The following is a 22,671-nucleotide window of genomic DNA, read 5'->3' on the forward strand; positions in this document are numbered from 1 at the left end:
CGTCCTCGCCCTGCTTGTACCAGCGTCAGCCGGAGGGGTGCTGAGCCCCCCGGCTCTCCCCACGGCATGGGCCTCTGTCACCACCCCCGGGCTGTCCCCTTCCCGGGGTGTCGTTGCTCTCCTCCCGTCCTTTCCCGCTCCTAACACACTCTTGTAAAGATGCGGGCCTGGGCCTGCACGCAGCATCGCTCCGCGCTGGGGCAGAGGAGGAGGATGGTGGAGTCCTTCCTCCTCCTGCGGTCACGTGCGCTGGTGCCGCCGCCGGCTGCCACCTTCGACCCCCGGCAGCCTCAACAAAAGCAGCGTGGGGCTGCGCCGGCACTGCCGCGGCGTGCGCCGGGTAATGAGCAAATCAGCTGGTGGCCAAAGTACAATTACAAGTCGTCGCTGGAAGCTGCTCTCTTCCAAGCGAGCTAATTGAAAATACATTGAGACCATTATTAGTAATTACAAGGTAGCCGGCATTCTGTAGGGGAGGGCGGCATGGGACGTGCACGCGGTGCCCTTTAGCAGGACCCGGGTGGGTGGAGGGAGTGTGGATGGCGAGGTCCGGTGAGCCGACCCGGGGACCCTCTCCGCCTCCTTCCCCAGTGGCTCTCCCAGGCTCCCCATGGCTGCCAAGGCAGCGGGGACCTTGGGAAAGGAGCGGCTGTGAGGGCGAACCAGCTTCTGGGACTGAGCAAGGCTCTGGTTCGTACTGGGGGAAACCTGCCTCTCGTACCGGTTTTACTCCCTTCCTCCTAGAGCTTCCTTGGGGCTGAGCCCATCACGTGCACCCGGGGAGGGTCCAAGGTCCAGCTGGGCAGGGGCTGTGGAAGTGAGGGCTGGCAGCCTGCTGCAAAATGAAACGCCCGTTCTTCCTCCTCGGTGTCCTGCAGCTCCTCGGTGAGTATGCCCAGAGCCCGACCGCCATGGTGAGCAGGGGTGACCGCCGGACAACTTCCCCATTTCGGGTGTGCTTTTGGCAATTCTGTTTCAGAGCAGAGCTGCAGGCTCCATCACTTAAGGCGTAGCTGTAACACAAATGGGGAAAGGTATTTCCAACCGGACAGAGCGAAGGCAGGGGAATGAGGCTGGGATTAGTGTATCGTACCCGCTGCACCTCCCCAGGTTGAGTTTTCCTGCTCTTATTTGAAGCCAGCAGCTCTGCACTGCAGGACACATTCTCTGTTGAATATGCATGTCTCTTTGATGTTCAAGGACTGCGCTTCCCGGGAGACAAGGCTGATTAAATAGCACGCTGATATTTCCAGGGCTGTGGAGGGTGCAGGAATGCATCAGCGCAGCTGCATGGGGGAAAAGGCTTTGCATCAGATTAACCTCCGCGGCCCCAGAGCCCCCGGCCGGAGGAGATGCCGCTGCTGATGCGGCCGGGTCAGCGCAGAGATCCAGCCCTGCGTGTGGTGTGGCACGAGCTCGCTTGACACAACAACTTGCAGCTGTGGGAGCGTGAGGCGTGTGCGCAATGGGACCAGCTGAGCCTTTCTGCTGGGGCTTTAACCTTCCCGTTCCCTGGTTTTCCAGGACAGGAGGGATGCAAGTCATCTGCAGCAGGGACAGAACAACTTGCAATTACCATCTGAGGGCTTTTTCCTTTCTTAAGCTCGTTTTGACTCCAAGCCAGCAAGGTGTTTGTGCCCACAACACTGCAAGCGGCTGCTTGGGTCCTGCTCTTATCACCGTTACAGGCTTTTTCCCTCTCAGTGGGTTTTAAAGTGGATATGGGGCAGGGGGGAGGTTGCTCTGCTTGAGGGCCCCTTCAGGCAGCTGAAAGCGGTGGCTGCAGCCCGGCCTGGGGCTGGGGGAGCCCATCTGTACCTTGCACTCGGGTTTCAGCCCCTGTTCCTACATTAGGACTTCCATTCTGGTTAAAAATACATCATTTTCTCTTTGCCTGGACGTGGCTACGTACAGCAAATGGTCTCAGTGGTGCTCCTGGCAGAGTCAGACAGTGCAAATTACAATCCAAGACGGTTGTTGTTTGCTGATAAAGCCTCTGCAGAGCCTATTTAGCACAACTGGCCGTGTCCCTCCCCATCATTTGGACTGGCAGGGCCCAGGCTTGCTGCAGTGCACCTCCCTCCATTAGCTGGAGTCTTTCAGACCTACCTCCCTTCCCCGGGTCAGGGGGTCCCCGGGCCCCCTCCTGCCCCCTCTCCACCTAACCTTCAGCGCCCAAGTCCCACTGCCCTGCCTGGTCCTCTCCACCCCTGGCTTTCTATGTATTTTGTAGTTTTGTGGGGTTTTCCCCTCAAGAAAAGATGATCTGTATTAAGAGCAAAGGTTGGTTGGGTTTTGGGGTTTTGTTCCCTCTTTTCTGTCTCATAACTCACTTGCATGAAGCTATTTAATTTAGGCTGCTGGAGATTCATCTTCAGCTGAGTGTGCATCTCCCAGCCAAGCCTGGGCAATGCCAGGCTGGGAGGTGTGCGGCTCTGCCACGCTTATGCAGAGCGCCGTCAGGATGGAAACCCACCTCTGCCATGGCCCATCCCTGGCCAGCGGCCTCATCCCTGTGGGGACCCATGGGCAGGACTGCCGCCATCCTGGCAAGCCCCATGGGGAAGATCTCTATTTCCTAACCTGCCTGTGCCTCAGGCTGCAGGACACCATTGAATCCTCCTCCTCCCGTCCCAATCACATGAAACAAGCCCATATTTTGTGTTACACATCCCATAGAAAATGTCTTTTCTCCTCTTACCCTGTCTTCATGGTCCTGCTGGCTCTGCATGCCCGCTCCGTACCTACTGGAAACACCAAGGTTGAGGGGTCTAATGCTTAGGTACCAGGTGTATGTTATTCTTGCCCATTGCTTGCAGGACTTTCCTGCCTTCACTCTGTCTGCCAAGTATTTGTCCCTTACTCCTCTTCCTACCTGGGTGGGTAAAAGCCATCACCCAGCCAAAAAAATCCCTTGTACAGAGAGGAGGGCTGTGACTGCTCAACTGGGAACATGCAGGGGTTGCTCCTGGGTGGAAAATCCCCAAATCTGGCCTGAAAAGACTAACCCATGCCGTTGCACATCCCAGAGAGGGCTCCCAGTGTCTCCCATGGACTGGGTTACACTGTTTTCCCTGCTCCTCCCAGCTGCTGCAGCTGCCGTGTACAAGCAGTGGATCCCCAACACCAATTTTGAAACCGCCTCCAACTGGGAGAAAGGCAGAGTCCCCTGTGCCAGCGATGTGGTTCGTTTTGAGAAGAACAAGGTATCGGCCATTTTTATGTTATTTTATTTTTATTTTTATTTTAATTTTTTGCAAAACGCCATTGGGCATTCAGAAAAGCCCTTTACCTGCTGGGGGAAAGCCTGCTTTTATTTTTCCTTTTCTTATAGGTTGTCTCAGTCTTCGTCGGGTCTCCCCATGCACTGACAGACATGGTAAGGCAGCGTCTGGCGGCGCCGGGAGGGTGGGCAGGGGCAGGGCTGGCACGGGAGCACTGCCAGCCAGGTGGCACATTCCCCTGTCCCCCCTCTCCAGGGACTTTGACATTTTGCTTCAGCCAGACTCGCCCAGGACGCCTCAGCTGGGGCGGGGAATGAGAGTCACAGCAGCCTTGGGGGGTCTCTGCGCTGTGGAGCCAAAAAGCCATTTTCTGGGATATTTTTATTTTTTTTTCATTGGGGGTTATAGGGGAAAGAACCCTAAACCCCACTTTCATTTGGAAGAAATTAATTTTTCCTCCCCAAAGGAAGGATAAAACCCCCTTTATGGGACTGAGGCCTTGGCAGTAGTTTGCTGAGGAGCACCAACGCACGGCATTGCTGATGCAGAGCAAGCTGTAGCCCTGGGCAGAGGCTAAGCGAAGCTGACATCAAAAGATCTTGAAATGAAAACAAACCGTTCTGGGAAATCCCAAAATGTTGCTCAAGAAATTTTCTTTCAAGTGCCATTGGGTTTTATATTTTTTCTGTGGCATTATTAGCCTGGCTGTGGAAGGACGGGTGCAACACCCTGCCGAAATGCATGTGTTGGGTGAGATAAGACTGGGGGGGGGGGGAGGGTGTCTCACCTCAGAGGGGTTTTTGAACAACCCAGTATCCCCCAAAAGAGGAGCCCTGCCCAGAGCAGGCCGCGCGGTGTCTTGATCCCTACAGTTTGGAGGGTCAAATTTAAGAGGGAGGAATTAAAGGGAAGAGCAAACCTGCTGCCCCAACACGCTGGCATGGGACAGGTCACAGGCAAGCCCCATCCCAGCACTGGGACAGCACAAAATGGGCTGGATTCTGCTTGCAAAACCTCCTCCCCTGGACAGCACGAGCTTGCGGCCAAGTTTTCTCTCTCGGTTTTAGGGCAGCATTGCTCTTTTATCAGCCATTAAATCCAAACAAGCCCTTGAAATTTATGTGGTGTAATTTGTTCAGGCTGTCTATGCCACTAATAGTTTTGATGCTTTAATAATGCCATGTGCCACATTTAATCCCTCTACAAATATTTGGAGGAGTTACTTTATTTATATGGCATTTTAAATATGAATTTTAGAAGGAAAGAATGTACTGGGGAAATACGTACAAATATAATGTAATAAACGATGTGGAATTTACCCAGAGAAGAAAAGAGCAAAATATCACTCCAGTAGATTTTATTTTACTTACAGATGAATGTATAATATTTCTAAAGTACTTTCATCAGAGGCCTGCAAAGTGCATAATTGCAGAGCAGCGTTATCCATTACGGCGTAAGCCTTTCCCAACCAAGCTAAAGAGCCGAGCTGAGCAGCCCTGCGGCTGGCTGAAGGAGAGGGAGGCACACCGCCACCGTTGCACAGCTAATGACACCCGTGGCTGTGCCGCCGCGCTGACCGTCCGACGGCTGCTCGGGTGGACGTTTCCCATCACGACTGAGGGATGGGGTCCGGGTGCCGGACTGGCCCCCGACTCATCCCGAGCAAAGGATCCAGCGGTCCTCGCGGGAGCTCCTGGTGACCCTCTGCTACCCCAGGGTTTCTCCAGGGCCCTGCTGCTGGCCAGCAGCTGCGTGGGCTCCAGGGTTGCAGTGGATATTATAGCCCCACCGCTGTGCAGGAGGAGGGGAGGGCTGGGGGGCCCACAAGGGAATAAATCACGGCAGCAGCTCCGGCTGTGAGAGCACGGCACCGCTCATCCCACTGCTGCACCGAATTGCATCGCCTGTGAGCAGCCAGGCTCGTCCCAGGCTATAGCCTGTACTGCAGCTCACACCTTTCTTCAGAGCATCACCGCCCCAGCGATTCACGATAAACTGTCCCAGCAAGTTTCCTAGCACGGCGGTTAATATTTCTTTGTAATTTCAGCTCAGCCACTTCCCTCCTGTGCGCTGCTATGCTCTGTTGTCACCAGGTGATACAGGGACTGCCAAGATTAGGGATGAAAAAAGAATGAAATCCAGCACCTGAGCTGGTCTGCCACTTGTGGGGACGGTGTGAAATTTGGCAACCGGGCGGTTAGAAAATGAATTGGTCGTGAGGCTTTTTGCGGAGAGGCTGGGCTGCACCTGTTGGACTGCTGGCCGTGCTGCGCTGAGCATTAATCACTTAAATCAGTAGGAATACATTAAGCTTTAGAGTCACCATGGAGATGCGATACAGCCTTTGGCCAAAAAAGAAAAAAGAGTGCGTTGCTTGCTGTAGTAGCACAGGAGGAAACGCACGGCCGGGGAAGGCGCTGGGCTCCTGTTGACTTTCATGAGGACAGCGCCCACCACGGCGGGTGCAGGGGGGGACGCTCAGTGCTGGTGCCCTGCCAATGGAGGGGGTTTAAACCCTCCGGTTATGGCTGCGCTTCCATAGGGAGCCAGGCCAGGGCACGGCTGTGGCTGCGATCCCGGCATTTGCCCTGATAACACCAGCCTTGGTGCAGTTTGTGCCCCAGCTGGCCAGCGCCGCAGCGTGGGCCAGGGATGGATGATGCCGCGTGCTATTTTTGGGGTGGCAGGAGTCGGGTTTAGCCACGTGGGCAGAACAGCCTTGCTCGACCCCCATGGTGGCAGGGTCAGGGCACTGGCCGGGCTTATTCAGCAGCACCGATGTCACCTTTCCAGCTCTGCCCCATCACCGAGCCCTGCCACGGTGGCGGCAGCTGCCCGTACCTCTTTCTTGCCCGCCTGGTGAGGGGCCGCAAAAGGCTGGGTGAGGGTTGGGAACATGCAGGGCACTGGGGTCTAACCAGGGGCGCCTCGCCCAGCCTTATATTTTTAGCTGCCTAATTGCGAGAGCAGAATGTACTCAGCTTTGCTGCAGGATGCTCCCGCTCGGTTCCTGGCAGAGATTGATCTCAAAATGCCAATTGCTCTCCAGGGGTACCGGCTCTAATGAATTGCCACAGTTTGTGCTCATCCCAGGCATCGGCGTTCCCTCCCCCCTGCTTCCCAACCAGCAGGGTAACAAAACACCCAGAGAAGGGATTATTTTTCCTTCTCCTGAGATGAAGGTAAAAAATTTCATGGGAGCGCGTGTGTGCCAGCACATAATTACAAGCCCGAATCCTGCAGGCTTTTCTCCGGCAGCATTCCCACTGAAGGTTTGCCCTAGGAAAGGAGTGCAGTAAAACAGCCTTTTACAGTCACCTCCCCAGTTTATTTGCTCCTTGCAGGCTAGTTTCCAGTGGGAGGAGTTATTAAAGCCTATGGTGGCCAGAGCAGCTTGCCAGCATCCCGGGCTGGAGCGGATGCTTGGGGCAGGTCTGGCTGGGCAGCCGCTCCGTGGACCGGTTGCCTGCATCTCGAGCCGCTTCCCAGCTCCCTCTGACCTTGTCTGTGGAGGCAAATGGCTTTAAGCCTCTGTGTGCCTTCTGCGTCCATAGCTCAAGTGTCTTGGGCTGGTTTACCTTAATGTGCTCCCTGAAGGGCTCCCAAAGTCCCTGTGTCTCCCCGGGACAGCCGATTTCTGCACCCTGCTGGGACCTATTTGGCTCCTCATCTGGAGGTGTGCGCTGGGAGGCTGCAGTCAAATTAATGGCCTTTTGAGGCCCGTTGCTTTTTTTATCCCCCCAGTAAATGGGGCCTGCGGGGTAGTTTGGCGGGGGTGTTCCAGCCAGCACCTGCGTGGGATGGCCAGGAGCTGCGGCTCCTTTGTGGGGATGGGCAGGACTGTGATGTTTTGGGAACCCGATGTGCCAGGCCACCTTTTTGCCAGGGGACATGGTGGCAAGGCCAGCTTGGGCAGGCGATGCGGGGAGCCTCCACCCTGAAATGCAAAGTAAAACGTGATGAGCAGACGCGGCAGGGGAACCGGCTCCTGCATTAATGACAGCGTGGCCGCGCTGCTGCCAAAGGACCCTGCCTTGCAGGAGGGGGAGGCAGGGACTCAGGCAGGGGAGAGCAGCCAAGCACCTTGTTAGCTTGCAGGGGATGATGCTGAAATGGTGATGTCCCACTGGTGCACTTCTCCTTTGCCTGAGCCCCTGCCTTCTCCGGGGGGGGCAAAAGCAGAGGGGCAAGTTATTGCTGGGAGCAGAGGAGGGCTGGTGGACATCTTCTGCCTGCCACCAGTGGGTCCCTCAGAGAGGAGCACTAGCTTCTGTGCCCTGCCCTGCACTGCACCAGCCTGCCTGAGCGTGGGTTTCATGGGGATAAAAACTGTATTTTTTTGCCTGTTTTCCCTGGGATGCTAAAGCCCCCGCTCCTCATGGGGGCATGTGCCTGGGCAGGGAGCTCTTTGGGCAGCAACATCCTAGCCCAGCAGCAGGTCACCCTCCTCGGCTCACCCAGAGATCTCCGGGTGGCCGCAGGTCATCCTGCCTCACTGGCCCCTCTTGCCAGGGGTCAGGAATAGCTGCTGTGGGATCGGGGGCCATGGCGGGGGCAGGCCAGATCTGGCAGTGGGCTGGGGGTGTGGGGTGGTGTGTGCAGCTGGGGGGAAGGAAGCCGGCCCAAGGATGCAGGTGGGAGCTTTACCCAGGCAGGAAAGCAAGTAAATGAACCCCCGCTAACGAACCTAAGAAACCCTGTGGCAAGCAAGCCCTTGGCAACGCTCCAGAGCTGTCAGAAGGGATTCACCTGCAGATGAATCTGGCCCTGTGCCTTCCTGGCACTTTCAGCCAGCAGCTGGATCCCACCCAAGCACCCGCATGCCCAGCTGCGCTCAGACCTCCTGGCCCCAGTGGGTGTGGGGAAAACCTCCGTTATTCCCAGCCACGGGCAGGGGCTGCCTGCCTGCTGCCATCTGCGGGCTGCCGCTGCCCCAGCAAAGCAGGACGGGGAGAGATGATACAGAAATTGTTTTCCTTGCGCATTAATGCCTGCGGTGGGTTACAGCACTCCACGTTGGAGAAATAACCCCTTCGCGTCCTACCCCAGCGGTGTTTTTCGATGAGGTGCCACCAGCACCAGCACACCCAGGCAGTCTCGGTGTTGCGTGATAGGGATGGTGGCACCATCTCACCCGAGCAAGGAATTCAAATGTGTTGATGCTGCAAATTAAAACAAGGCTGGGGGACTAGCCGGCTGCAATCACGAGCCTCGCTCACCCGAGTTCAAAGCAGAAGTGCTGCGGTTTTTCCTGCGCTGGTGACAGTGACACGCCAGTCACACTGCTGCTGTCAGTCATCTCAGCCCAATGCTCATGAATCGAGCAGAGCCAGGACGTGCCAGAGGCCAGTTCAAAGCCACCCACTTCAAAAGCTGCCTCTCAGGCCTTTGCTGGTTTTTTTCTTCTGCGTCTTGGAGGTTAGTGTCATATTCACTTGCACACTGGGGCAGTGGGGTGTCTTCTCAGTGAGTGGTGCAGCGCTGGAGTTGCAAACGTCGTGACTCGGGGCCGAGACCCACATGGGGTCTTTCCTCTCTCTTCTTGCTGACTTTTTGATGAGAAAAATGATAACTGTGTTTCAATTGTCATTACACTTGATAATGATGACCGAGGAGATAAGTCATTTACCGGTATCAGGGATGGGAAATGACTAATGGGACTCTAAGCTTGCTGTATTAATGGCCCTGGAGTACAGGTTGGCAGGAGCAAGGGAAAGCAGATGAAACTGCCAGCTTTTTGGCTCTGCTCCTTTGGTACATGTCATTGCTCAGTTCAAAATGTACTTGGAAAGTGGCCCAGCCTATATGCAATTTCTATACTAAACTCCCAAATGCAGAAAGCCACTGCCCAACCAGAGTCTCTATTTGTCCTCTGCAGTGAGCTGAGATGCTTAGCTTATGCTAGGAAAAAAGAAAAGGCAAATTATTTACAAACTAGGATCCACTGGACAATGGAACTATTTCTGAAATGCTGCCCAGTGGTGTGCATCTCAGGGAGGGCTGGTGGTGGATGGGCAGCAGGTCCGCCTTGGTGGGCAAGGAGCCATAGCTGTGGGGGCCAGCCTCCGAAATTCCTGCTATGAAGCAGAAGTACAGGGCTCTTCTTGCACTTCATGTCTGTGGAGATGAGGTGACTCCATCCCCTGGCTTGCATTGTGTTGTGTTGCATTTTAATTCCAGGGCTGGGGCTAACAGCATTTGGGCAGTCCCAGAGTGTGAAGTGGGACACCATGTGTGCTGTGGGACTTTCATTTCCCTGCCACGCTCACGCTCACGCTCACATGGACAACTTCCTCTGGGCTTGGGAAGTCCGGCCAGCCTGGGGTTTTGGCCCTAGTGGTGGAGGGGGTTCTCCAGTGCTAGCTGGAGAAGCTGCATCCTCTCCAGAGAGCCCAGAGGCCAGTGTCTGCAGAGCTCTGCACAGGCACCGCAGGCGTGGGGCAGGTTTAGCATGAGGCATTTTCTCCCACCTCTCCCTCCCCATGGGCAGGATTGGAGCCGTGCACTGCTGACCCCGCGTCTGCTCCGCACCCCGTCCAGACCCCGCTCACCTGGGCCCTCCCAGGCACAGGAGGACGCAACCTCAGTTGGTCGCTGGACCAGCATTTGCGCATCTGTGCGTGCATGAGAGTGTCTCTAACCAAGCAAGCCCACCTCATCCCCGCTCTTGCCACACTGAACTCAGCCACACCATGTGAATCCTGACCGGGTTTTTCTTGCTCTGCTATGTGCATAATGCGTGCACACGATGCTCTTGCATCGCTCCCTGGAGCAGCGTGAGCGATGCAGCTTACAGATGTAGGCACATATTTGTCTCGATGTTGTCTCTGGTTTTTTTCTCCCCCCTAGTTAATTTATAAAGATCCAAACGAACAAGCCCCTGGACAGGAAAGCTCATTGAGTCCTGCATGGCCACCGCAGGGTGTTTGGGAAGCTCTGACCTACAGCCGTTGTCAATGTGTTTGGTAACTACAGGGGAAAGAGCTGTCAGGCAGGCAGGGATGAGAGCAGGGACTTCCCAAACTGGTGGTCTCGATCCAGCCACATCACTCACAAACGCTGACTTCTGCAGCCTGGGAAAGCACGCAGAGGCCAGCCAGTCGTGGCCCTGCTGTGTCACCCATCCCTGTCACCAGCAGCTGGTGTCTGATTTTTCTTCCTCCACTCAAGATCCCTGCAGCTATGGGCCTGAGTGCCCACTGGGAAGAGCTGGTACCCCGCGTCGGTGAAACGATCCGCTACATCCCATCCAAAATCCCACCCTGAGGGGCACAGCTGGCCCCCAGCAGCCAGCTGGCCACGCTCCCTGCTTGGCCCCGTCATGCACAGCGGGCTGCAGGGTGGCAACCTGCAAACTGGGCAAGAGGCAGCGGTGAGGGGCTCCAGCCTGAAATGGCCCAGCAGGTTTGGGAGAAGGGACTTGGCCGGCAGTGCTGCTGGTATCTGCCCTGGGTGTAGGTCTTAGCTGATTGCTCCAAAGTGTTCCACCCCCCAATTCCTGTGTGGGCTTACAGGAAAACAAGCCGGGGCACTTCTGAAGTGAAGCACCTTGTGAAAGAAGTTGGTAGCGTAGACCTTGCCCAGCAAAAAGCAGGCCGAGTCCTGAGCCTCAAAACATCACTAGACACGGCTTTTATATCTGCAGCTAAAGGGCACGTTGTCATTTGTATCCCGGCAGACCTTTCAGCCTCTTTCAGTGCTTCAGTATTGGAAAAATTGGCTTTACTCAAGAGTAACAGAAATTCAGAGAACATGATGGCGTGGTTTCCAGTTAGGCATGACACATGCTCCTGGAGCAGGGTCCATAGGCAAAGGCTTCTTCCTTAGCTGGTGGGGAGACTCCATACCCTTGGGGCAGATGTTGCCCAGACCTCAGCTATTCACCTCGTCATCTCCTCTTGTCCAACCCAACGTACGACATCATTGCTGGGTCTGAAGCAGATGGTGCACAGGGGCACTGCAGGGCTCTTCTCAGTGTCAGCCGCCCTCTGCTCTCCACCCTGGCTTCTCACAGTTCCTGAACCAAGAGGCGGACCTGGGCTATGGCCTTCAAAGCACCACACCACCAAGGCACTACATATCTAGACCACTGCCTACAGCTTGGGGGTGAGGAGCATTTTGCCATGTTCACCCACCCCTCAAGACAGTCCCTGTGCGGGACAGAGCATCCTCAGGCAAGACTGCCCCAAGGACAGAGAGCTATCGCAGCCACCCACAGCAGTCATTCATAAGTCTTGCTTTCTCTAACCTACATGCATATTTAAAGACAAATTAAGTAGACGAAACCCATCTAACGTGCTTCTGCCTGAGCACAGGATCCAGTGCATCAGTGTAACGCAGCCCTGGAGGGCTTCCAGCTGCTCTCTGGGGAGTGATGCTAAAACCCTGGACAGACTGAGTTAGAGGAGAAGGGAGCCTTGAACATCACTCCTTCATATGTGAAAATAGTGGGGGAAAACCAAACTTTCTCTCTGGCAGTTTCTAAGCGTTAAATAAGATGGGCTGGGCTGAATAACCTACGTGCTGTGAATGAGTTGCCTGATGCAGTCATTTGCCAAGGCCTGACTCGGAGTCGGCAGTGCCAGCTGGTGACCTGGGTGGCCACGGCTCCTTGCTGAAAGGGCTCCCATGGCAGAGCTGCACGTGTTGACGTTTGTCCTTGTGCCCACGAGCAGAAGCCTGGCTGAGCTGAAGCCAGGCAAGTGTGGTGACCCTGACTACCTGCCAGTGATGTCCTACCCAACAAGAAGAGGGTCTAGCTATGGCAACTTGTGCCAAATGCTGCTGTGTGTTTTCCTTAGCTTGTGCTGAGTGCAAATCTACTAGCTGACACCTCACCAAGCATTGCTTGGGCCCCTGAGGTATTTTTCGTGGGGCAAGTGCAGCCCCCGGAGGTGGGAACCCATTAAGCGAGGGGACTTCTGGGCACTTGCGGAGTAAGGTTGGGTTTTTTATGGCATACCAATGTATAAAGCCATTCCTGAGCTGCTGGGAGTGTGTGCAAGAGGAGGAAGGAGCTGTCAAAAGAGCTTATTTTGCTTTTACTTTGTTCTTGCTTCCCCGAACGCTTCATGTTTTTCTGTGTTACTGGAAGATAACGTCAAACTGCCTCTCCACATCGCAGCGTCCCCATCTGTAAAAACGGGAGCTGATACTTCCACATTAACTCGGGGCACGGCGAGGGTAACTCCTAATGACTGTGAAGTGCCTTGGAGACAGCAAGTGTAATAGGCAGCCTAATAATTACCACTGTTATTTGATTACAAGCCTGGGTGGCTGGCAGCGGGATCACACAGTAATACTCTGAATCCCTTCGTCTAGTACCTGCCCCTGAATGGAGAACTCGTGCTGGCATCTGGTGCAGGATTTGCAGCTTTCGATGGCAGCTGGGATCCAGGCTGTGACTCAGGTATTTTGTGCCCAGACCAGTCACCCCATCGGCCCCTGATTAATCATGCAAATTCAGCCCAAACACTTCTACAAAGGTCTCTCCTGTCCCACCTCAGAGCAAAGTGAATCACTCCTCTTTTAATACCTACCTTTTCTTTGATGACCTCCCTCACATCAGATCTTTTTTTTCCTGCTAGATCACCTGTCTTCTAAAAAAGTAATTATAGCAGGGAAGCCTTTGAAGTTGTAGCAGAGAGGCAAATATTGTTTGTATTTTACCCTGCCTATTAAGCATGTAGCCACATCAAAGCCCTTTTATTTTCTTTGCCATGGTATTTCTAAAGAAAACCGTTTAGGAATTACATGCCGGTGAGCTGAACCGCAGCCATCGCAGCGAGCTGGCCTTTGGCCCAATGTGAACAGGCATTTCGGTGTGAGCGCATCCTTCCCTCCTCTCTTAGCCTCCAGCCCAGGTTTGCTGTGACTGAGACAGCAGGTTTGTTTCATTGGTGCCTGTTATTAGCCTGAAAGCTGTTTGCTAGGGAGATGTATTTGGGGTATTTAAGAGCTACCTAACGCTTTCAGTGGCAAGTAATTTTTTTTAGTTCGGCTGCAGGAAAGGAAGAGTCAAAGCGGAGTGTGTGTGCCTGCATTCCGACTAGCAAAAAAAAGAGAAAAAAAGAAAGAAAAAGCCCAAACAGGTCTGCCCAGAGGAAGGGCTGTAGCATCAGGGGCTCTGGAGCCACTCCAAAATCCTTCATCCCTATCATTTTTCTGCTTTGGAGCTGTTTGCCCCCCATCAGGGATGCTCTGGCAGCTGCACTTTGCACTGGGCTTTTCCTGCTGACCATGTGCTGCTCCCCTGAAACCAACAGGCATTTCTGGGGCAACTTTCACAAATGGATTTTTTTAAAGCATGATTTTAAAACAAATGCCAATAATTCAGTCAATAAACGCCTGCACGCTGGTTGAATCGGTAAAGATTCAGCTGTTGGGGAAGGGTAAGAAGGAAGCAGGGCACTGCGTGATGATACTAACTGTGGTCAGCAAGGAAATGGTTAATAGTTAAGTAACTAATGGTTAAATGGGCCACTGGTTTTGGGGTTACCCACTGCAGGGAACAGGGCCGGTCACGTTTCTGCAGGCCTCCCAGGCTGCATGGGAACTGGGATGTGAATTATCCTACCCATTTTTATCGAGTTTAGCTGTTATTCAGCATTTAGGCAGCTGGTTTACTCCCTAACCGTAAGAGTGAGCTTTAAAGAAGGGGGAAAAATGTCCTGTGGGATCTGGCGGCAGAGGTCTGCAGCCAGAAGTGGGGTCCAGGCTGAGCTGCTGAGACCCCAGCCCAGAGCACTGGAACGCTCTGTGGAGCTCCGGAAGGTTCCCGCGGCAGCCAGAGTGATGCCGGGGCCAGCTCCTCACTCCCTGCCCGCAGGGCGAGCTCCTCCGCTTCGGGCTAAGCAGTGCCTGGCTTTACCAACCCAGATGCATCTGCTGGCGCTGCGGATTCGGGTCCGGGTCACGCTCAGCCTTTCCTGTTGCTTTTCCAGGTGCGACAGTGAGGTTCGCTGATGCTGAGCACCGCGCCTGGTTCAACCCCACGCTGTGGCAGGCCGTGTCCCCCGACGGGGAGCTGGAGCCAAGCGGGCGCATCTTTTCTGTGGATGAGGAACGCGTCCCGTGCCGCTACGACGATGTTATTTTTCAGCCCGAAACCTCCTTCCGGGTAAACGTCGACTCATCGCAGCGAGTGATTCATCTCCGCAGCATCTCTCTCATGGGCCAGGTAATGAGGGGACGAGGAGAAGCCAGCTCAACGCCTCCTCGCCACGGCCCCAAAGTAGGTCAGGAGAGGAAGGACCAGCCGGGGGTGGAGGAGCGGGGCTGCGCGGGGAGATGGGGCACTCCCACGGTGCTGCAGCTTCATGGGCTGCTGCTGCTGCTGCTGCTGCTGCTGTGGATGGTCTCGACGATTTTTTTTTTTCCTTCTACTCTTTTGTTATCGCCTCCCTCCCTGCAGTGTGGGAGCACAGGCCATCTCACTATTCGCATTAAAAAAAAAAAAAAAAAAAAAAGGCCAATATGCACGGGTCGAACCACCTGCAAATGGCATCTTCTCTGGCACCCAGGGGCTGCCCCTTTCCCAGGCACGTGCCCACAACCGCGCTGCTCGGGGACTCTTGGGGACACCTCGCTCCCGCTCCCGACCTTAACATGGCCCGTGGCTCCGTGATGGTCTCCCAGATTTGCTTCAGTACGGTTCTTTAATTGATTGGAGGGATAATTATGGAAATGCTGGCAGCCTGCTGTGCTTCAGCCCGGGAATCAGGCGCACAACGAGCCCCGTCCCTCACCGGTCGGAGGAGTGAAAGATCACAGGCGCTGCAGCAGTAAACACAGGCTCCTTCCAGGAGTGGGAGATGTGGCAGACATTTTACACGTTATTTATTATTTCTACTGCTGCACTGCCTGGGATCTGCCATTTCAGGACCAGGCATTAGGTAAGTGCTTTTTGAGTAACAAACTCAGTCAGTGTCCAGGCGGGTGCAGGCGAGTCCGGACAAGGCAGCACCCCAACGGAGCTCACCTCGGGGACACGTAGCCCCAGGGATGCAGAAGTGGATGGTCCTGGGTGCTTGGAGTGATGCCAGTCCCACAGATACCTGGGGACTACCCCACGGCACATCATCCACCCCCCCAGGGTCTGCAGCAGGCTGCTGCTAAGCAATGAGGTGGAAGGAGAAGGAGCTTTTTATTTTTGTGATTGTGATTTCCTAAACACTGACCTTGTAAGCTACTTTGTCACTTTGTAGCCAGCCCACTCCTTGCTCTGTGTGGGGTATTTTCACCCCAGGGCCTGAAAAATTCTTCTGTTGTGCCAGGGCACGGAGGAGCCTCCTGTGGAAGACAGAGGGTGAGGGAATTACCGGCGGCTTGGCAGGACAAGGCTGGTCAGTCCAGCTCAGCCTTCGCTAATGCCAAGCCCGCTGAAACGCTTCTCAGATTGAAGGAAAATACCTCAGATCCAACCCCTTCCTCCCAGTAATTAAAAGCTGATAACCTGAATTCTCTGGACCAGCAGAAAGAAGGAAAGCAAGAAGAAAAAGAAGCCCAACCACCTCATGATTTATTTGTGGTCCTTTTTTCTGGTTTTAAATTAGAAAGCTTTTTTTCTCTTGGCCCCGTGGAAAAGCCTGAACGGATGTATTGGCAGGATTTTCCTGCTGCGCTCTCTGCCTGTGATGGGGCTGCCCCAAGCTGGCCATCAGCTGTGGCACCAGGCGTCCAGGTGACACGGCCGGGTGCCCGGGGACAGCACGGGGACCTGCCTGGGGATACTCATCCGCTTTGCTGCTCTTCCCTGTGCAGGAGCTCAGCAGCCCCGAGGCCTGGGCTGGGTACCTGCGGGGTCCCTCTGCCCCGCTGCAGTTTCACGGCAATGGCACTCTCCAGGTGACGGGCACCGGCTGTCCCGACAAGTCCGGCTGTGCCTGCGGGAACGCCCCGGTGAGTCTGCCCGCTGCAATTTAGGGGGGCTGCCATCGCAGTTGGCAGGGCGAGGGACTGACGCTGCCCTGCTCTCCTTTAGGATGGCCACCGCATCTGCGCGGCCCTGCTCGGGACGTCGGGGAGGCAGTGCCCAGCGCCAGCGTGCCAGAGCCCTTTGCAGCCCCTTGGCCACTGCTGCGGGGTCTGTGGTGAGTGGGAGGCATGGCCCTATTCCTCCTCCCCGCTGTGCTGGCTGCCCCGGTTCCCTTCCCCTGGCTCTGTAAGGGAAAGCTGGGTGCAAGGGGTGCTGCTGGCCACGGGCTGAATTTTTGCTGTATCACTGCTCCCACGGGTCCTTTCTGCGGTTCCCATCTGCATCCTATGTGCCACCCTCCCAGGGCATGTCTCTGAAGCATCAGCCTGTCTTTTGGGAGCCTGTTCTGAATTGCAGCCCTTTGTCCCTGCCTCTGGTTTATCTCGTCAGGATGTCACAGCTCGTCAAGCTAATAGGGCTCTGCTGAGTTTATGCAGTGGAAAACACTCAGAGGAAATGCACCTTTTTCACCATAATGTTAGCTTTCCAACAGCAAGTTTGTTTCATTTCATTTAAAATAAAAACATGCAGATTGACAGCGTTCCCTCTGAAATGGGCACTTCTCCATTAATCTGCCTGGAAGGTTGCTAAGGGGAATTTTTCATGCACAATTGTACCTAGATATTTGGTATATCATATTTGGTATATCGTACCAAATCCATTAAAACGGCACCATATGTTTCTCTGATGTGCTCCTAAAAGCAGAGGTCCTTAAAGCCTGTAGGAGAATTTCATATTTCAACAAATGCTTACTTGCATTTTTTCCAAGGAAAACATTTGACTCAATGACTGCAGTGCAGCGGTTTGGGGAGCGCAGGTGTCCCCCACTCTCCGCCTTCTCCCCAAAGCCAGGGTAGCGTTGCTGAATTTGCAGCCTTGCAGCCCCAAAACCAGTTACATGCAAAGCGTCTTGGAGGGACACATGGGGGAAAGCTTTCCAGGGAAAGCTTTTCTCCAGAATATGGTGGAAACCAAAAGCCTTTCATCAAACCCAGTTAATAAAAAGACCAGCGAGGGAGAGAGAGGTTTCTTGGGGCAGCACTGCTCAGGCAGGGCTGTGGAGCCACCACTCCCGAGCCCAGCCAGACCAGTTGCACAGGTATTCCGGAGGGTCCCCAGTGCCTTTCGTGGCAGTCGGAGCTGTGCTGCCATGGCAGCTGTCTGCCTGGGCTCGGTGACAGTGTCATGTCTGTCTGCCTGTTTTCGGGTTGCAGGAGCCACCATTAACCTGGATTTCACTCCTGATTTTGATCTGCAGAAGTACCGGGACAGGCTGGTCCAAGGCTTGCTGAGCCAGGTACACGAGCCCGCTGGACTGGGAGGGACTAAGGAAACCACAAGCCACTGGCCACGTCTGCCGGTGCCCCGATGCTGGTGGGGCTGTCTGGGGGGAGCATGCGGTCCCAGCGATGCAGGGCGTTCAGCCTCACTCCCCACTAGCCCGCAGGGCTCCCCTCCTTCATTTGGCCTCTTGGATGAGCCAACTTGCCATGGGGGCTGGCACAGCCTCCCTTGCTCCCCACCGCAGCCCCGCTGCCCCTCTCAATGCAGGGCAGGAACAGCTGCCGACATGCAGATGGGGAAGGATGCAGGGGGGCTTGCTGGAAACCCTGGTCTAGAAAACACAGGAGGTCAGCTCTAGATAACGTGGGAGGTCAGCCCACGCAGCTGGGATCATGCAAACCTGCAGCAGGGGATCCCGTGACCTCTGGGAGACGGCTCCCAACGCTGGGCTGCTTTTTGATTCCCCAGTAGTCCCGCGCTAGGTGGGTAACTGGCACTGGCCAGCACTCGGATGCGTGTTCTACAAGGCATCACTCCACGCTGCTGCTTGTCAGACACAGCATGATATCCCTCCTCCTGGCTGGGAGCTGCCGGGGGAGGAGGCGTGCTCCGAGTTACACCGGGAGGATCGATATCAGAGTATTGCTCTATTGATCCCGAGCTGAAAGCCTGCTGCCTGCCCTCCTTACAGCCGCCTATGTCTTAATACAGCATTTAATGGGTGCGCTACATGAAATTGCTTTCTCGGCACGCTCGCCTCCGCGGGGGGATGCTGCGCGCCGGGTGCTGCTCACAGCTTGGAAGGGAGGGGAGGTATGAACCTCTCGTTTGGGAGACACAACGGCACTGCAGTAACGGGGATGGCAGCTCTGTGATGGGGGATCACAGGAAGATTTATAGGTGGGCCTTGCTGGTGCATCCATTGTGGCTGGCTGTAGAGGTGACTGATTTCTGCCTGCCACTTTCATGGGTTTTACGTGTCTCCTTGTGCTTTGAAAAGCCCAAGTATGCCAGCGTGCGGATGGCCATATCCAAGGTGCACAAAGCGCAGACCTTCCTGGGAGTCATACCCCGAAGCTCCACTCCTCTCATCCAAATCGTGCTGATCGATGACGGAGCAGGAGCGCAGACGGGCAGCACTGCGGAGCAGCTGGCAGCAGACATCATGGAGGACGTAGCACAGCACGGTAATGCCGTTGTCCTCGGCAGGTCCCCCGTGGGTGCACCTAAACCCACTGCCGTCCGGAGCTCCTTGTCCTCTGCCAGCAGCCCACGTGTCCAGTTGGGTTTTGAATGTCTCCAAGGATGGAGACTCCACAACATCTCCAGGCAACCTGTCCTTGCGATTGACCACCTTTGCAGCAAAACATTTTTTCTTATATTTAACTGGAATTTACTGTATTTCCATTTGTGCCCATTGCCTCTTGCCCCGTCACTGGGCATCACTGAGAAGACCCTGGCCCAGCACTCCAGCTGTGTCTCACCAGGGCAGAGCAGAAGGGCAGGGTCACATCCCTTGACCTGCTGGCAACCCTCCTCCACATGCAGCGCTGGATACCATTGTCCTTCCATGCCACGTCTGGCTACGGTCAGCTTGGTGCGCCCCAGGACCCCCAGGTCTCCCTCTGCAGAGCTGCTTTCCAGCCAGAATGCTGCATGTAGAGGCAGCCATGTAAGTTGGCAGATGCTGATGAGCACGTAGGTCACAGCCAGGGGACCTGGTGGTTGCGTGGGTAGCAGCCCCACATGGCCTTGTCCCAGCAGAGTCCACCCAGCTGCGTACCCACCCCCTGTCCCCGGGGGAAGGTGATCAACCAGGCGAGAAGTGCCAGACCCAACTGCAGGCTCCCTCTGCCCTGTGTGTGAGTTGGTGTGGGGATGTGTTGCCCTGTCCAGTCCTCACCCTTGTTTTTTCCTGCCCTTTCCCAGGTGAAACACTTGGCATTTCAAGTGGCAAAATGGAGGCGGCCACTGGCAGCGCTTTCAGCAGGCAAGCGGGCAGCCATGCATTGAACAGGATCATAGCGGGGACGGTCTCAGGGCTACTCTTCGGTCTCCTATTGCTTGGAGGGATTCTCTTTCTCTACAGAAAGGGAAAGCTAAGGTACGGGTGAGGCTTCTGCTGGCAGCATGTTGCCAGGCTTCTCCTGCCTGGGGGCAGCTATCATCCCCAGGCTGTCCTTCCAGCCAGGCTGGTGGCAGGAGACATTGCAGGGCTGCCCAGAGCTCCCATGGTGGTGGGCATGGCCGGGTGGTCTGCTATACCCAGCATTACTAGTTCATAGCATCACAGAATGGGCTGGGAGGGATCTTTGAAGATCATCTAGTTCCAACTCCCCCTGCCATGGGCCGGGACATTTTCCTCTAGATCAGGTTGCTCAAAACCCCATCCGACATGGCCTTGGATGCTTCCAGTGGTGGGGCAGCCACAGCTTCTCTGGGCAACCTCTTACAGTGCCTCACCACCCTCATACTAAAGAATTTCTTCCTTATATCTAGCCTAAATTTACCCTCTTCTAGTTTAAAATGATTGCCCTCATTGTTCCTCACAGTTTATTGGCAGTGAGGTGGCTGAAAGGCACTCTGTACTCTTGCACTGGTATGTGGCTGGGAGTACTTGCTTCTTGGTGCCATGGTGCACGGTGTACTCTGGTGGGAGTGGGTGGCTCGGCTGGAGCTCTGCACAGCCTGGTTGTGCTGCCTGGGGACATCTCCTGTTCCTTGTAACTGTTAGTTTGTAGTCCTGCTGGGGGATGGAGAACTGAAACTGCCAGCTGCTAAATAGAAATGCATCAAACTAATGCAAAGCGCACATCCTGCAGCTTTGTAGCCATGAAAGGGAGTGTCAGCATCCAGAAGCAAATGCAGCTTCTGGCGAGGAAGTTGCTCACGCTGCGAGGAGAGTGGTGTGCGGGTCCCGGGGGAGGGACAGTGGGGTACGCAGCACCTGACCTCACCGTAGCTGGGAGCTGGTCAGAAATACCTTCTCCATCACCTTTTCTCCTCACAGCTTGGCAACAGGCTCCAGCAGTGAATAGGGCATCCCAGCAGCACCCACAGCAGGCGCTTGGGTCACCCACCTCTGCTCCTCGCTCATGCGCCCACCTTCATGCAGGGCCCTGTGTCTCCCAAGGAGGGTTTTGCAGGATTTATTGGCAGATGTATTTGTGGGGGAGGCTGTCCACCGAGCCACGGTGAGATGTGGCTCATCTCACCTACTTGACCATGGGCAAACAGGACGGACCCTGTGCTTTCTATAATGAGGGGGGTGGGAACTGCTTCAATTTGTGCACGCAAGATGCATTGATGACTCCCAGGGCATGCCAGCCATGTTGCAGGCTCACAAGTCAGGTTGTTTCTCCCCTCCTGGTTCCTCCGCTGGGGTTTTCTCACCACAGAGCAGCAGCTGTGGCCAGGGATGCTTGCCCTGCCACTCAGCACGTGCTGACGTGACATTTCCTAGCAATAAACCTGCGCCTTCGTTTAATTTCTAAATAAAACTCCCAGCCCCATAATTGCTACTTGATGATTTATCTTCCACTGACACTTCTTTGGATGCCGGACAGGCCTTTGAAACCGGCTCCGTCAGCAGCGAGAGGGAAGTTCGTGTAGCTACAGGAGACAGAGCTGAACCCAAGCCCAGGCCATGTCCCCAGCTGACCTGTTCCTGCTGCGTGTCCCCAGGTGGCTTCGGGGCAGGGCCCTTACGGGCAGCGCTGCCGAGCGTCGTGGAGGCATCCGACACCAACAGGGGTACTGCAAATTAGGCAGGAGGCTCTGCGAGCTTGCAAACAGTCTGCCTCCGTGCAGCGGAGCCATTCTGACCAGCAGCGAACCAGCGAATGTAGCTCGTTTCCACCAGAAAGGGCCTGGCACAGCCTCCCTGCAGATAGCACAGCACCTCCGATCACGTACATAGAGCCTGTGGTCACAGTGTTTAAGCATCGGTGGGCTCTCAGGACCTGTGGTGACATCTGCGGGCCCACTGCTGAGCCCACTCACACCAGGTACCTGGTGCAGGGTATGGTGCTCAGTGACTGGGACTCTTAGGATAAGAGTAATGAAGAAAATAATAAAAGTAGTGATGGTGATTAAGAAGATAATATGATAACATGATAAAAATAATGATAAAAGTAATTAGTGCTTGTTGAGACTGCAGTGGGAACAGGTGTCAGCTCTGTGGCAATTCATTTTAGGCCACAGCGGGAGAGTGATGGCTCCAAAACGAAGCCTGTGCTGGGTTTGTCTGCCTCTGACAAACTCCCCTCCAGGATGCAGGTCCCAGCCCTCCAGGTTTAATGGTTTCTGCTGGATAGGGCTGGTTTTCCCTGTGAAAGGGTACAAACATCCCGCTTCAGACAGCCTGAAACTTTGCCCCCATATTTTCCCATCCACCTCTTGAAGATGCAGTGTTTTGGCTGGGGGAGCTGCTGGGATGGGAGGGGTGCAGGTGGGTGATGCCCGGGTCTCTCCCCAGATTGCCCACCCTGCGCCTCCCCCGGCCCTGGGACAGAGCAGAGGAGGTGGCGTCCCCTGACCCAGCCGGTGACAAAGGCTTCGACAACCCCATGTTTGGTGTGGTGAGTTGCCGCTGCCCCGGGGACACGGGGATGCTCGGGGACGTGGGCAGGAGGTGGCAGGGCCCCAGCCAGGACCCTCTCAAGTGCTGGTGGAGGTGCAACACACCCGGCAGGGCTCCTCCTTTCTCCAGACCAGGAGGGGTTTTGGGGATGGTCCCGTCCTCCCATGGGTCACCAGCTCCTCGGCTGCTGCAGGGAGACAGCACTGGGTGGGTTTTGGCGAGGGTTTTGCTTCCCTTCCCCATCAGTTGATTTTCCCTCATTAGCCACTGCAGGAGCCACCGAGCACTGACTGTGGAGAGGAGACACCGCGGGAGATGGCTCCCAAAGACCACCAGGTCTTCTACCTCAACCCTCTGTACGATGCAAGCGAGACGGAGACCTGATGGCGTGGCCTCATGTTGGGGACACCCACCACCTCCCTGGGAGCACTGCCGCCTTTCCAGCCCTCACTGCCCCTCTCATCACTCCTGGTGGGTTCTAAAGAACAAGCAGATTTCTCCTGAATAAAAGTGTCCGCGTGGTGAAGGAAATCACAGCAAGCCTTCACCATTAGGGCTCAGCCACACAGACACAGCCTCCCTGGTGTTGCTTCTGGGTTTTAAAC

General features: G+C 55.2%; 1 protein-coding gene across 1 annotated transcript; it reads left to right on the top strand.

Moving 5' to 3' along the window:
* The first annotated feature begins 812 nt into the window (after positions 1 to 812).
* AMN (amnion associated transmembrane protein) lies at positions 813 to 22,450 on the top strand. Its single transcript, XM_049828543.1, has 12 exons — positions 813 to 885; positions 3,088 to 3,206; positions 3,335 to 3,379; positions 12,546 to 12,633; positions 14,168 to 14,403; positions 15,987 to 16,124; positions 16,207 to 16,315; positions 17,415 to 17,497; positions 18,485 to 18,671; positions 19,414 to 19,588; positions 21,962 to 22,064; positions 22,340 to 22,450. The coding sequence occupies exons 1-12, from the start codon at positions 843 to 845 to the stop codon at positions 22,448 to 22,450; spliced, it is 1,437 nt and encodes a 478-aa protein (XP_049684500.1). The 5' UTR covers positions 813 to 842.
* The last annotated feature ends 221 nt before the right edge of the window (positions 22,451 to 22,671 follow it).

The sequence above is a fragment of the Accipiter gentilis genome, chromosome 25 (assembly GCF_929443795.1).
Source record: "Accipiter gentilis chromosome 25, bAccGen1.1, whole genome shotgun sequence".
Classification (NCBI taxonomy): Eukaryota; Metazoa; Chordata; class Aves; order Accipitriformes; family Accipitridae; genus Astur; species Astur gentilis.

What these genes read in the sequence shown, in the direction of transcription:
- AMN (XM_049828543.1), top strand. Translation starts at nt 843, where the DNA reads ATGAAACGCCCGTTCTTCCTCCTCGGTGTCCTGCAGCTCCTCG. An exon ending in TTCGTTTTGAGAAGAACAAG is followed by an intron (nt 3,207 to 3,334) that starts GTATCGGCCATT and finishes CTTTTCTTATAG; the next exon opens with GTTGTCTCAGTCTTCGTCGG. An exon ending in CCCATGCACTGACAGACATG is followed by an intron (nt 3,380 to 12,545) that starts GTAAGGCAGCGT and finishes CCCTTCGTCTAG; the next exon opens with TACCTGCCCCTGAATGGAGA.